The sequence below is a fragment of the Acanthisitta chloris genome, unplaced genomic scaffold (genome assembly GCF_000695815.1).
Source record: "Acanthisitta chloris isolate BGI_N310 unplaced genomic scaffold, ASM69581v1 scaffold20898, whole genome shotgun sequence".
Taxonomy (NCBI): domain Eukaryota; kingdom Metazoa; phylum Chordata; class Aves; order Passeriformes; family Acanthisittidae; genus Acanthisitta; species Acanthisitta chloris.
In genome coordinates this window covers 1-12,709 of record NW_008686745.1, presented here as the reverse complement: position 1 = coordinate 12,709, position 12,709 = coordinate 1, and the positions used below count along the sequence as shown (strand labels likewise).

At 40.0% G+C, this 12,709-nt stretch overlaps 1 protein-coding gene across 1 annotated transcript; it reads right to left on the bottom strand.

The window, feature by feature from the left end:
- Positions 1 to 3,136: 3,136 nt before the first annotated feature.
- On the bottom strand, positions 3,137 to 8,554 carry GOLT1B (golgi transport 1B). Its single transcript, XM_009080311.1, has 4 exons — positions 8,466 to 8,554; positions 6,467 to 6,645; positions 5,524 to 5,605; positions 3,137 to 4,171 (listed from the first exon to the last, which is right to left on the bottom strand). Exons 1-4 carry the CDS (start codon positions 8,547 to 8,549, stop codon positions 4,133 to 4,135), a joined length of 384 nt encoding a protein of 127 aa, XP_009078559.1. The 5' UTR covers positions 8,550 to 8,554; the 3' UTR covers positions 3,137 to 4,132.
- Positions 8,555 to 12,709: the final 4,155 nt, after the last annotated feature.

Below are 12,709 nucleotides of genomic sequence, written 5' to 3'. Positions count from 1 at the left end.
AAATTAGGTTTGGCCAGGGATTACAGCAGCTGCAGAATCTCTTTGTTGGGCTGAGCATGAGATCCAAGTCTTCTGAAAGATGTTTTAACATGCCAAGATCAATACTAGAGGGGTAAAGCTTAGAACAAATGGGCCACAAAGGCCAAATTCTGCTGGGTAAATCAGTCTGGTAATGACATGCCAGTGATGTCACAGCTGGTAATGGTAATTTACAGGGTAGAACAGCCAAAGGAAGCCAGGACATGGCAGCCAGAGAAAGAGAGACAGGAGGCCAAGGGCTGGCAGGGACACCTGAAGAGACAGCTGGGAGACATATGTTTGGTTTAGGGACATGGACTCTACTCTCCAGCCTGACTGATAATTATGCAAACCGGAAAGGCAACAAGTAGGCGAGTCTGTACCTTGAAATTTGATGAGTAAACAATTTAAAGTAATGCCATAAAACCTTGATTTTACATCTGCCACAAAGACAAGATTTCTTTCTTTCTCGACAGAGACTCTAGACTGCAGTGGTACCATATTGTGAGCAGTAACACAGTATTCCTGGTTAATAAGTGGTGACTAGTCACTGAATGTAACTATGAGGCCATGAGCTACATACAGATAAAAATTGTACTTATACCTCTCAAAGTTTAACAAATGTAACCAGAAATTGCTGGGATTTATTTTCCTTTTAAATCAGGAAGTGCCAGTTCTTTAGAATCCTTAGCAGAGAACCAGTTTGGTAAAACATAGTGAACATCATATGTTAAGTGGTTGGAATGGACCTTAGAGATCATCTTGTCCCACCCCCCTGCCCTGGGCAGGGACACCTCCCACCAGAGCAGGTTGCTCAAGGCTTTATCCAGCCTGGCTTTGAACACTGCCAGGGTTGGGGAATCCACAACCTCCCTGGGTAACTTGTGCCGGTGTCTCACCATCCTCACAGGAAAAAAACCCTCTTCCTAACATCTAATTTTCCCCTCTTTCAATTTATACCTGTTCAGAGTTAGTTGAGAGGCTGGCACTTTGGTCAAATTAAGTTTTTAGGGCACTAAGTAGCATATAGCACCAACACGCCACCTCACCAAGCAGGTTAAATCCTTGCTTTGCTGCTCTACTCCTGCTGTGAAAATCCTTATCAGTGGGCAGAAAGCTTGGCCAAGCACCACAGAATGCCAAACCTGCTTATCAGGCCACTCTCTAGGATACAGGGAACTCATGGTCATATCCTTGAGCTCAGCTGAAAGCACAGGGGCTGAAACCTGCTCCAAGTTTCAGAAGTTTGCTTTTGTTCTCCTAAAGTTTCAGTTATTGCCTTGGAAAGGAGGTACTTTAACAAAGAAACTATTTCCCACATAACTTTTTGTTACAATGTGTTCAAAACTGGAAGCTAAAAAACTAGAGGGATGTTTATGTCAAAGGACTATGTTAAAAAAGAGAGGAAACTTTTCCTTTTAATATTGATCAAAGACACTATTTACTGTAAAATTCACAACAGTGTAGGATGGCCAAGCAGTAGCAGCAAGCACTCCTGACCCTTTGGAAAGGAAAACTTGTCAGACTTTCTTCAAACGTGCAGGTAAAGAGACACAGAGACACGTTATAGAAAAAGGTACCCATTTATTCAAGGTATGACAAGGATATTTACAGTATTCATTTGCTCAGAATAAGATCCATCCTTACGAGTTGGAAAGCAGAAATTATAAATTACATTTAAAAGGGGAAACGTTCCAAGCATGTTTCTGTTAGAGATATTTTTACAAGGACAGAAACACTTTAAGGCTAAGTTGTTTTGACCTTTGCTGCCACCCACATTTATCTTGGCAAAACTGCCTCAAAGACAACATTACCTCGAGGGACAAAGACTATGCTAAATTCAACACACAATTCTTTTCCCTCAGATGGTTTTCACCACAGTTCACATGTGACAAAAAAAAATTGACTTTTGATTTAAAACAATGAATTAAATGTGAGATGACCTGCCTAAACCCAGCATTTCAGAGAGCCAAAGGGTGATACACAGCAACACATTTATCACCTCCAAAACTCATTATCAGCTTTCCAAGTCACTTGATGTCAGCTAGTGCTCCATGGCCACGTGGTGCCATCCACCTTTCCCATCACATTATTTTTCAAGAGACAAGAAAAAAACTTGTAGCTGAAGTAGGTAATGAACATTGTCTGCTTTAACTAGCACTTGGTTCCCACAGCACAGACTAGTGTCAAACCAAAGCAAACAGGAGGAGTTTGCTGAGCTGCTGTGGTGTTATTCTCTAGTCACAGTAATACACAACAGATCTACAGAGCAGTTAAAATTGGGTTATCTCTTGAGGTAGAGCCCACAAGTCATATTTAGCCCTGCCTGTAAACTGTGACAAACATGCCATCAGGCAAATAGAGCCATTTTTGGTCATTTATCAAATAAACCCACTGATCTCTCAGATGTTACGTCATTGTAAATATGACTTTTTTTTTTTCTTTTTTTTTACTGAATATTCCATTTTGTGCCTGTTTGAGGAGGAAACAAATTCAATATTCATAATAGCAGATCACGACTTTTTATACAGCTGTAATAAAAATAAAACATGTCTTAAACAAATAAATTCAGAGCAACTTACAAAAGGGTTGGTATATGAGGATTCTTTTTAACTTAAAATGTTATTTTAGAAAATTCCAATTTTAACTGCATAATACAATAATAAAAAAAAAAAAAATCCCCCAAACCATTATTAGAGCTTTAAGGCTACATAGCTACTTGAAATACTACCATGGAGTCATTTGTTTTAGGATTCCATTTAAGAGGAAAGAAAGTGAAACACAAGAGAAAGCCCCAGAGCCTGCACAAATACAATTTACTGACTGAAAAGGGTTTGCTAGGTGAGGACACTGCAAAACTGAGTCCACTGAAAGTGCACAACGTTTAACATTCCAAGAGAAGCAGAAATGTGACCTGTGCATTAGTAAGGGCCATTTATTTCAGGTTAGCCAAGAATCCTCTGTAACAGCAAAGTTGTTGCTGTGACTGATAGAAGTTTTAAATTATTTGTAGATGACCCAAATAACAAGTTACAAACATACAGAGATTGGCACTTGGTCTTCAGTTAGTTAGCCCCATTGCCTCAGTTTCCTCCCCAGAGACTCACATACACAGAACTTTGAGTTTTCGTTTTATTACAGTAAAAAATAAGTCAATTTGTAGTTCCAGAGTAAACAAAGAAACCTTAGTTTCAAACTCTTTAAAAACAAAGGTCCAAATTCTCCTAAGTTACATTTCACAGGGTTCACTTCAGCACCTCATCCTAATGCATTTTTTTTTTGTGAACTAAGCATATTTCACAGAGTTTTCATGTTAGTGACAAAGGGCTACATTCTCATCTGGATGCACATGTAACATGACTCAAGGAGAACCACCTGGAAGGAGTTTCCAGAGTTCCCTGTTGAGCTCCATACGTTAAGACTGAAGTTATTAAAGATTGACCTTTTGCATATTCCGAAACGGAAGGCAAATACAATCAGCTAACATTTGGCTTTGAAACATTAAGATAACAATGTTTTATTTCAGCCACATATTTACAAAAATGTTTACAAACAGAACTGTGTAGGGTTTCCTTTTTATTGTCATAATACACTTCTAGATGAATAGTCATCTTAACCTTCATGCAAAGACGCATCTCTTGTTACACAAGAAGTTTCCTGTTGGATTTTTTGCACTCTGAGGATAGCAAGCAGAGGGTTGGACAGGTTTGGGTCACCCTTAAAAATGTAGGCCTGTGTGCTCTACTGCACCTTCAAAATAAGGAGGTAAAGCACAGGCACCGTTAATTCCACAAGGGTTCGCTGCCTCTAGCATGTTTTCCAAAACCAACAAAAAATAGTCTTGAACAGCTGTAACATGGGTTATTCCATGACTTTCACCTCTTCAGTTTCCTTCCTGAACTCTGGAGTTACTTTCCTAGAAGCACACTTGCTGAGCTTCTCTTCTAATGTATATTGTCGACTATACATTTTAAATTAAACTGTTATGTAAAGAATGTAACAAGCTTTTTTTTTTTTTCCTTTGTACACAACTTAATCTTTGTGCTGAGGATTCTTCAAAAGGATTTTATAAATAATACAGTAAGTTTAGAACCAGTCTTCTGCCCTCTCGTCATTATACCATGTTGTTGCTCTCTCCAACTTTATCTACAAGCTGTAGAAAGGGAGACAAAAAGGTTTTAAGTGGATGACAGTTAGGTACAGTGAAGTTGCTCTCAAGAATTACTTGCTACTTGCACAGTTAGTATGTGACTGGAAATGAGAGTCAAGTAGTACTCACCAAGGTCTCATGGGTTAAAGTTTGTGAAAACTAAAAGTCTTACGTTGCAATTGTGTTTCTGCATGACATGTTTTTTCTCATAGAGACATTAACAGTGCAACATGAGGATGCAACAGAATGAAAAAGGAAATAGAAGAATGCAGATAACACTGCTAGCTTAATGGTTAAAACAAAACAATACAGTCTCAGCCACACATGCATTAGGAGACCAAGTAAGATATTTCAACTGACCATTACTGTGGATTCTCTTCTGAGCCTACGTAGGCTTTGAATAAAACATTGACAATTATCTTTTTAAAACAAGATTTAACCCTGTTATGATCAAATTAAATATGACTAAGTAAGATCAATTGACAAATTAAACACTCAATTGATCAGGAATTATGATCCAGCACTTGGCCTAACTGTGAGACTGAAACAGATGGTATTGTACACTGATTTTTTTTAAAAACAGCCTGTGTACACCTAAGTTATTCCCCTATTAATTTGTTAGGAGCAGCTATTAAAACTGTTGCTTTCAAAACTAGGGTTAAAAATGCTTAAGGTGTTAAAATACATACAGAAAAGTAGTTGACTGAAATATCCTGGATTACCCTCTTTCTGGCACCTGTTAATTGTCTTCAAATCCCTGGGTATTTGGTTAAGCAAATGGAAACACCATTTGAAAATATACAAATATTAGTAACAGCAAGATGCTGCCTGGTGCAGTGAACCCTAATAAACATATCTGATGAGTGACTGTGCAGCACGAGAGTTTCTGGATTCACCACACAAGCTGCAACTTAACATTGAACTACACTGTTTGCTTTCACAGGCCACTTTTCATAAATACATCCAAACACTGCACAAAGAACAGTGTCCTCCTCATTGCACAGACCAAAGGAGAGGCACAGGCAGGGGCAGGATTCACCTATCTGGTCACCCAGGGCCAACAGTGAAGCAGAAGGAACCCCAACATTCCAAGCCACAATCCAGGGCTATTCCCACTTCCCAACACACAAGCAGGTGCAGCTTCTGCAGAGGTGTCCTTGGGTCCTTCTGCATCTATGAGTCTCTCCCTGGAATCAATGTGATCTGTGTGGTGCAAAAACTATACAGGAATGTACTCAGAGTCATTGCTCTAAAGTTACATTTGCTTTATTTCTAGTGCATTTCTACTGGTGCTACAACAGTGGAATAAAACACAGTCCAAGCTTCGATTGCTGCATGAAGTACCAAACACTTACCGAGCTTATACCAGGTAAATTCAAGACATATCCGAGAACTGGAACTCTTCTAATAAAGCCAACCACCACAGGAAAGAACCCCCTTTAGGTGAGAGATCAGAAAACTTCATTAGTTTTTGTAATTAAACCATTCTCATATTGCTACAAAATGAAAAAAAATAGCAGGTGTTTTTAACAAGGTTTTATGTAACCTTGGTTTAAGTTTAAAATACTTCTGTTAACAAGAACCTTGTTGGGGTTCTTGTTAATAAAGGCTTGCTAGCAGCACACTAGTTTTACCAAATACAGGTTGTAACAAGCCAAATTCTTTCACTATTACAACTGCAGTTATGAAGTTAAATGACACATTGTGAAAATTATAACTTGTATCAAGTTTGCTAATAAAAAGATGAGATTTTTTTCCATTTTTCCTTAACTTGGCTGAGAAAAAGCTAAGCCAAACCAACAACTCTGACCCTACTAGGGCACAAGTGTACTGAAACATGTCAGAAAACACCTTTTCACTGGGCTGCCATAGTGATGAAATGGTTACACACCTAGGATGTTTGTAACCAAGGTTTTTTTGCCCCATTTATTGAAGAAAAGAACAAACTCCTCACCAACCCCCTCCCCCCAAGTATCACCTTCTTGTACCGGGAACTATTTAAACTTTGCACTGGTAACAATTTGGGCTCCCAGATATTTTGAAGCTTTACAATTCTTTGATTAGACATCAACAACATTACCAAAGACAGTTTGGTATATGCCTCACCAACATTAGTCTTGGAAAAACACTTACCAAGTTTCCACCTCTGGCAAATGTAAATTAACAACTTTATATAAGATCTGTCAAATGTGAGTATTTAAAGGTTGCTGCTTTGTCAACTGTAACACAGCAACACTCCACAAATACATTTATTCCTGGATACACCAACACAGAAAGTTATTTTGAAACAGGACTTACCTGAATAATAGGAAGAACCCATAAATTTCAAGGATCATTCCTATAAAAGGCCAACCAATGAGAACTATGAGCACACCACCCAGGAAAAAGGCTGTTGCTTTCATTTTGTGTTTTTGAAAGAAGAATCTAAATGTTCTTTCTAATCCAATAACAAAAGACAAGCCAGCCACAAACAAAACCTGGAGAAGACAAAAACAAACCAAAGAAAGAAAACTCGTTATATTCCTTAGTTCAGGATGTAAACAGATAAATAGTTTACAAAATCAGACTGCATTTCTTGTACAACTTCCTATAACACCAAAAGGCAAATGGTGAGAATGAGTTTACTACAGATTTTCTTTTGTAAAGTCCATCTTAAAGCATTTGTAGCTCTCAGCTGCTTAAAAAGAATCTAGGAAAGATTGTGGTCTCTGATAAACACAATCCAGACAAAAGACCTGATGACAACAGTTGTATCTTTCCTGGCAGGTAAGTCTAATCTTACCACAAGCAGTGCTGAAGCCTAGTACCACTGACAGCAAAGGTTCCTAACAACTATGAACACAGAAGCACTTCTGGTGTGTACTATTGGCATCTTCAGCAGCTTCTACCGATCTGCTCCTAGTGCAAAGCCTAAAAAAAGAAAACAGCTGAACAGCCTTATCAGTTGTTTTGTGGTTTTTGGTTGTTTAGGATTTTTTTTTTCTTTACTGTGTAGAGTCTTTCCACTGTTCACATCTTCCAGTATAGACTAAACTCTATCGCACTAGACCCAGCTAGTTAGAACTATTTTTAGTGTCATACAGCAACAGGACTTGCAATTATTTCAGCTTCTAAGCACACACCTGGGCAGTATTTTTGCTGAGAAAGGGATGGTATCTCAACCATGGTTTTACTCAACATGGTTTTGGACTCAAACAACAACATGGGCTCAAGATTATAGATGAAATTTCAATTTTGTGTTATTTAATACACTGCTTTCTTATCACCTCCTGCCCTTTCTGATACATCTTTGATTTTGAACAAAAAAAACACCTTTCTGCAAGGATACAGCATCTTCTCTTGCATTATCTTTGGTTACTACATAGCCTGTCATTGTCTCTTCCTACCTATGTTTTCACCATTTTTCCTAAAGAGGATCTTGTATTTCCACCTTACATTAGGAAAAGAAAAATTAAGCATTATTTTTTGTTACTCTGCACTCCATACTTTATTGATGGTTCATAACAATGCTTCAACTAATGCACCCAAATTCAGACATATAGGTTTATATTTCCCTTCAGTGAATCTCAGTTTTTGACTCTGCTGCCACAGAGTGAAACGGATCAGTTTTGACCTCAGACTTTCAGGCATCTGCACAGAGTGTGTGAACCTCTACCAGGCTGATGGCAAAGCTGAGAACTCAGAGGCACAGAGATTATCACATGCAGAAAACACCCTGTCATTTTATATTTGTGTGGGTTGGGAATTTAGTGTACCAGAAGTAGGATTTATTTTCTGTGCTGCTTTAAGCTACAACTTTGATTTGGTGAAAGATACTAAATCTCTCTATTACGAAGGGTGAGTGGCTCTCCTAAACACAGACTGCCAGCAATCCATACTTCTTTCCTCCCTCAAAGCACAGCAAAGCTGCATTTGCCAGCACATACAGAACACTAACTATTCTTATCCAGATATACACTTTAAATTGCCACTCATCCTACAAGATCACAAAACCCAGTGTGTTGATAATGACAGCCAATCTGAAAACCACATTTGCAGCAGCACAACAACTGTGGAACAAGCTGCTTCTTGTCTGACCAACATCCCACAGGCCTGACCTGGAGCTATGATGTTTAGACTCCTGTGAGCTGTTCTAACTTCAATCAGGAGAAATGATTCACTGCACAACTCTCCCTTTATACCAAATCCCCTCAGTAGTTTTTGTGATCCAGCCTCAAACTGGTAACATTGTTCTATTTTTAGTTCATTTTTAATATATCACATACTCAATTCTAAGCAGCACAGAGAAGGCACTTACATTTCCAATGGCCAAAAGAGCTTTGTCAAAGAACAGTATCATTCCAAAGAAAAGGAAAAACACTCCAAAGCCTGTTAGTCCCATTCCAATCTCTGAAACAGAAACAAATGTAGGCATGTAACAAACCATGGTATCAGGAAAAAGTCATGCAAAAAAATTGTGAAGGAACTGAGAACATCCAATCTAAAGCCATTTTAAATTAAGAAATTTCCCTGAGTGGACAAATATAGTAAGTTCTGTAGACACCAATTCCTCCAATAACAGACAGAGAGGTCTTTGGAAGCTGCTTATCAAAAAAGTCCATGGATGCAAGGTTGGTGTGAGAAACTGGACCAGAAGTGTCAAGTTATGACTGAAACTATCATTTTACAATAAGGTACCTTGAAGACCATACTTAGAAATACATCCTGCTTTTAATTTTAAACCTCTAAAGCCTTCCTTTGACTCTCACACAGACTGATTGGAGAGAAAAAACAGCAACAGCAGCAACACAGCTGCAAAGATCTTTGCATTTATTACTGCTTTCCCTGTGACCAGAGCATTTAGAAACCTACAGGACACAAAACCAGCTTGGCAGCCCAGTGTGTGTCTGTATCTATATGTATTTTGAAGTTTCAAGCAGTTTTGTATAGTCTAACCTGAAATACAAAAACAGAAGCCCCCCCCCCACACACACACCATCACAGCTTTCACTGCTCCTCTTAGCCAGATCTACCTAAACATATTTCAACTGCACTTTGGGCTGCAATGTAGATCTAGCTCATGGTTTGCTGCTGCTTGAAGAGCTCAGGAGTAAGGGAGGATCACCCTGACTATTTCAGGACTTCTATTTAGTTATTGCAAATAAATTTCAAAACAGCTGTAAGGGATTTGTCACAGCAACACTGCACTTCCCAAACTTGTGTAAGGGCTCAGCTTTCAGCAGGGCTGCAGAGTGCAGGGTGTTCAAACTCTACAGAGTCACCTACCACTTAAACCGTTACCATGAGCATTTTAACCACTCAGAACTAACACCAACAAGTAACCTGCTACAACCAATTTACTGCAGACACTCTCAGTGCTTGTTTACAATGGAAAAGGGAATTGCAATTGTATTTTCAATGGATGTGCTGACTGAAGGCAATAGAACAATTGCAATCTGCCCTTTTCTCCAGTACTCTTTCCTTCAGAAGAGCAGAAACAATCTGTATTCTGGAAGGAAAACACTTGGAGGCAGGACTCCAAAGGAATTACCGGCTGCCTGTAAGATAAATATGCAGTCATAGGAAATGAGTATTCATTCCTCCTGCAGACACAGCACAAGGTATGGATCTGGCAAGGAGAACACAGGCCAACTCCCAACAGCTGCTGCAATCACCACTCTGACACTTCTCTAGCCACTCCTAACTGTTAGTAATCACTTCTGCTACAATGGATTCAGAGTCACTTTAGAAGTGAATATTCTCTGCTTAGTGGAGGGAAAGGGAGAAAAGAAAAAGGAACACCACTGTCATTGTCCCAAAATAACTGTTGGAAAAAGATAAATGGTCCAGGACTATTATTCCCTCAGCAGAAGGTATCAGTGACTTGATTCACATCAGAATATATCAGTATATTTGACTAGAATTCCTAGAGAACTGAAAAAATTTGCAGGCATTTTACACAAGATCTTTTCAACAATGAACTAGGAATGTTTACAGGGGGAGCAAACTATTTTTAATGCCGCCTTCTGCAGCAGAAGAGCCTTCCTATATTACTCAAATACAACCTGCCTGGAAATGCAGAAACACACACTCTGCCTTTTTAATCTTTTTAATCATGATGATTTCCTGGGAGGAGAGAGCAAAGCTTCACCAAGGTCTCTGCAAAAATCCTGTTAGCTCTGCAAGAGTATTACAGCACTGTGTCAAAACAGCTTAGTAAATATTAAGGCTTAAAATTAAGATACCATGTGAAAGTTCAGGGCAGACAATGCACATCCTCTATTTTTTGTGCACAAAACAAAATGGAATCATGCACTATCAGCTCCTCAGAAGACAAAAATTACTGCACTTTATAGACTATGAAAAGTTTTAATGTTTAGTTATTACTATTTTGCTAGCAGCATTTTTTAGCACTGAAAAATTAATTTGTTTGGGAAAAACTAGGTGCAGTTACTGGTGGTTTATAACACCATTCAGTGCATCACTTAAAAAATTATGTTCCAGACTCCAGCTGCAAATTTAACTTTCCAAGCATCAAGCAGTGCAGTGGTTCTCTGCAGGTATTTATCACACTACTCCACTGGTGACTCCAGATTTCTCCAGGCAGAAGTGAGTTCAAAAATATCTGATGAAATATCTTCAGATATTTCACAGTATTTAACTTACTCTTCTTGTCTCTGACAGTTAAAACCAACAGTCTCAGCACTGGAATTAACTCAAAGTCTCAAATGAGGAACTAAGAAAAGAAAATTCTCTTTCTGAAGATAAATTAACCCCAAGGGTTACTGCCCATCCCAGTAACAGCACAGCACCCAAATTTCTCAAGAAATCATTGCCCTTGAATGCTCCTAAGCCCCCTCTGCTGCCTGTCTTCATGCTTGGCCTTGACTGGGTCTCCAAGACCTGCATTTCTAGTATCCTGCTACCAAACTTAGCTATTTTAACTTTTTTTCCCACATTTCTCACACCCTCCTTCATAATTGATGCTGTGGTGCTTATCAAGCAGACAGACACGTTTCCTTTTGTGCCAATCATGCCAGAAACGCCTCATACATGAGATGTTAATTTAAATCCAACACCTAACTTTCCCCTTTACCTTGCAGCTTAAACTCTTATCACAGAATCACAGAACTGTTAGGGTTGGAAGGGACCTCTGGAGATTACCTAGTCCAATCCCCCACCAAGGCAGAGTCACCTAAAGTAGCTGACACAGGAACTCATCCAGGCAGGGTGTGAAGGTCTCCAGAGAGGGAGACTCCATGGGCACCTCTGCCAGTGCTCTGCCACCCTCAGTGTAGAGAAGTTCTCACATGTTGAGGTGGAACTTGTAGTGTTCTACTTTATGGCCACTGCTTCTTGTCCTGTTGCTGGACACCACTGAACAGCATCTGGCACCGTCCTCAGATACTCTTTGGAGATATGTATATGGATTGATGAGATCCCCCTCACTTTTCTCTTCTCTAGACTAAACAGGCCCAGCTCCAGCAGTCTCTCCTCATAAGTGAGATGCTCCAGATCGCTCATCATCTTTGTGGCCTCTGCTGGAGCCTCTCCAGTAACTACTTGTCTTTCTTGAACTGTGGAGCCCAGAACTGGACACAATTCTCCAGATGTGGCCTCACTGGGACTTAGCAGAGGGAGAGGATCACCTCCCTGACCTGCTGGCCACTCTCTTTCCAATGCACTCCAGGACATCACTGGCTCTCCTGGCCACAAAGACACACTTTACTAGATTTCTTTGCATTTTCCCTTTAAGCATCTCTATTTCCAAGTACTTCTATTCAGTGAAAATAAAACTATGGCCACATACAAGTACTTTTTATTTCCTATTTCAGATTCAGTCTCTGGCCCTCACCTCAAAGCCTGCTCGGTGTCACCTGCAAACATTTGGTGTGCTAACAGCAAGAGGACAGTAAAGTCACTCACACACAATTAAGTGTTTCCAGAGCACTAACATCCACATGGAGGCACACTGGAAGACTTGAGCTAATTGTTACTTCTGTTTACCTCTCAGCTTTCATTCATTCATTCACAGCAACAGGACAAGGAGCAATGAGTGCAAACTGAAAGAGGGAAAACTTGGGCAAGATATCAAGAGAGTAGTCAGGCATGGGAATGTGCTGCCCAGGGAGGTGGTGGATTCACCATCCCTGGAGGTTTTCAAGATGAGGCTGGATGTGGCACTTAGTGCCATGGTCTAGTAATGATGGTAGGGTTGGACTCGATGGCCTTTGAGGTCGCTTCCAAACAGATTGATTCTACGATTCTAAGAAGAAATTCTCCCTGTGAGGGTGGTAAGGCACTGCCACAGGTTGCCCAGAGCAGCTGTGACTGCCCCATCCCTGCAAGTGTTCAATGCCAGGTCAATGCCAGGTTAGAGGGAACTCTGAGCAACCTGTTCTAGTGGGAGGTGTCCCTGCCCATGGCAGGGGGCGAGACGAGATAATACTTAAGCTCCTTTTCCAACCCAAACCATTCTGTGATTCTCGCTGTACCACCCGGCAGCACAGAGCTCTCGTAGCCCCGGACAAACACGAGCTGCACGGGTGACAGTGCCCTGCG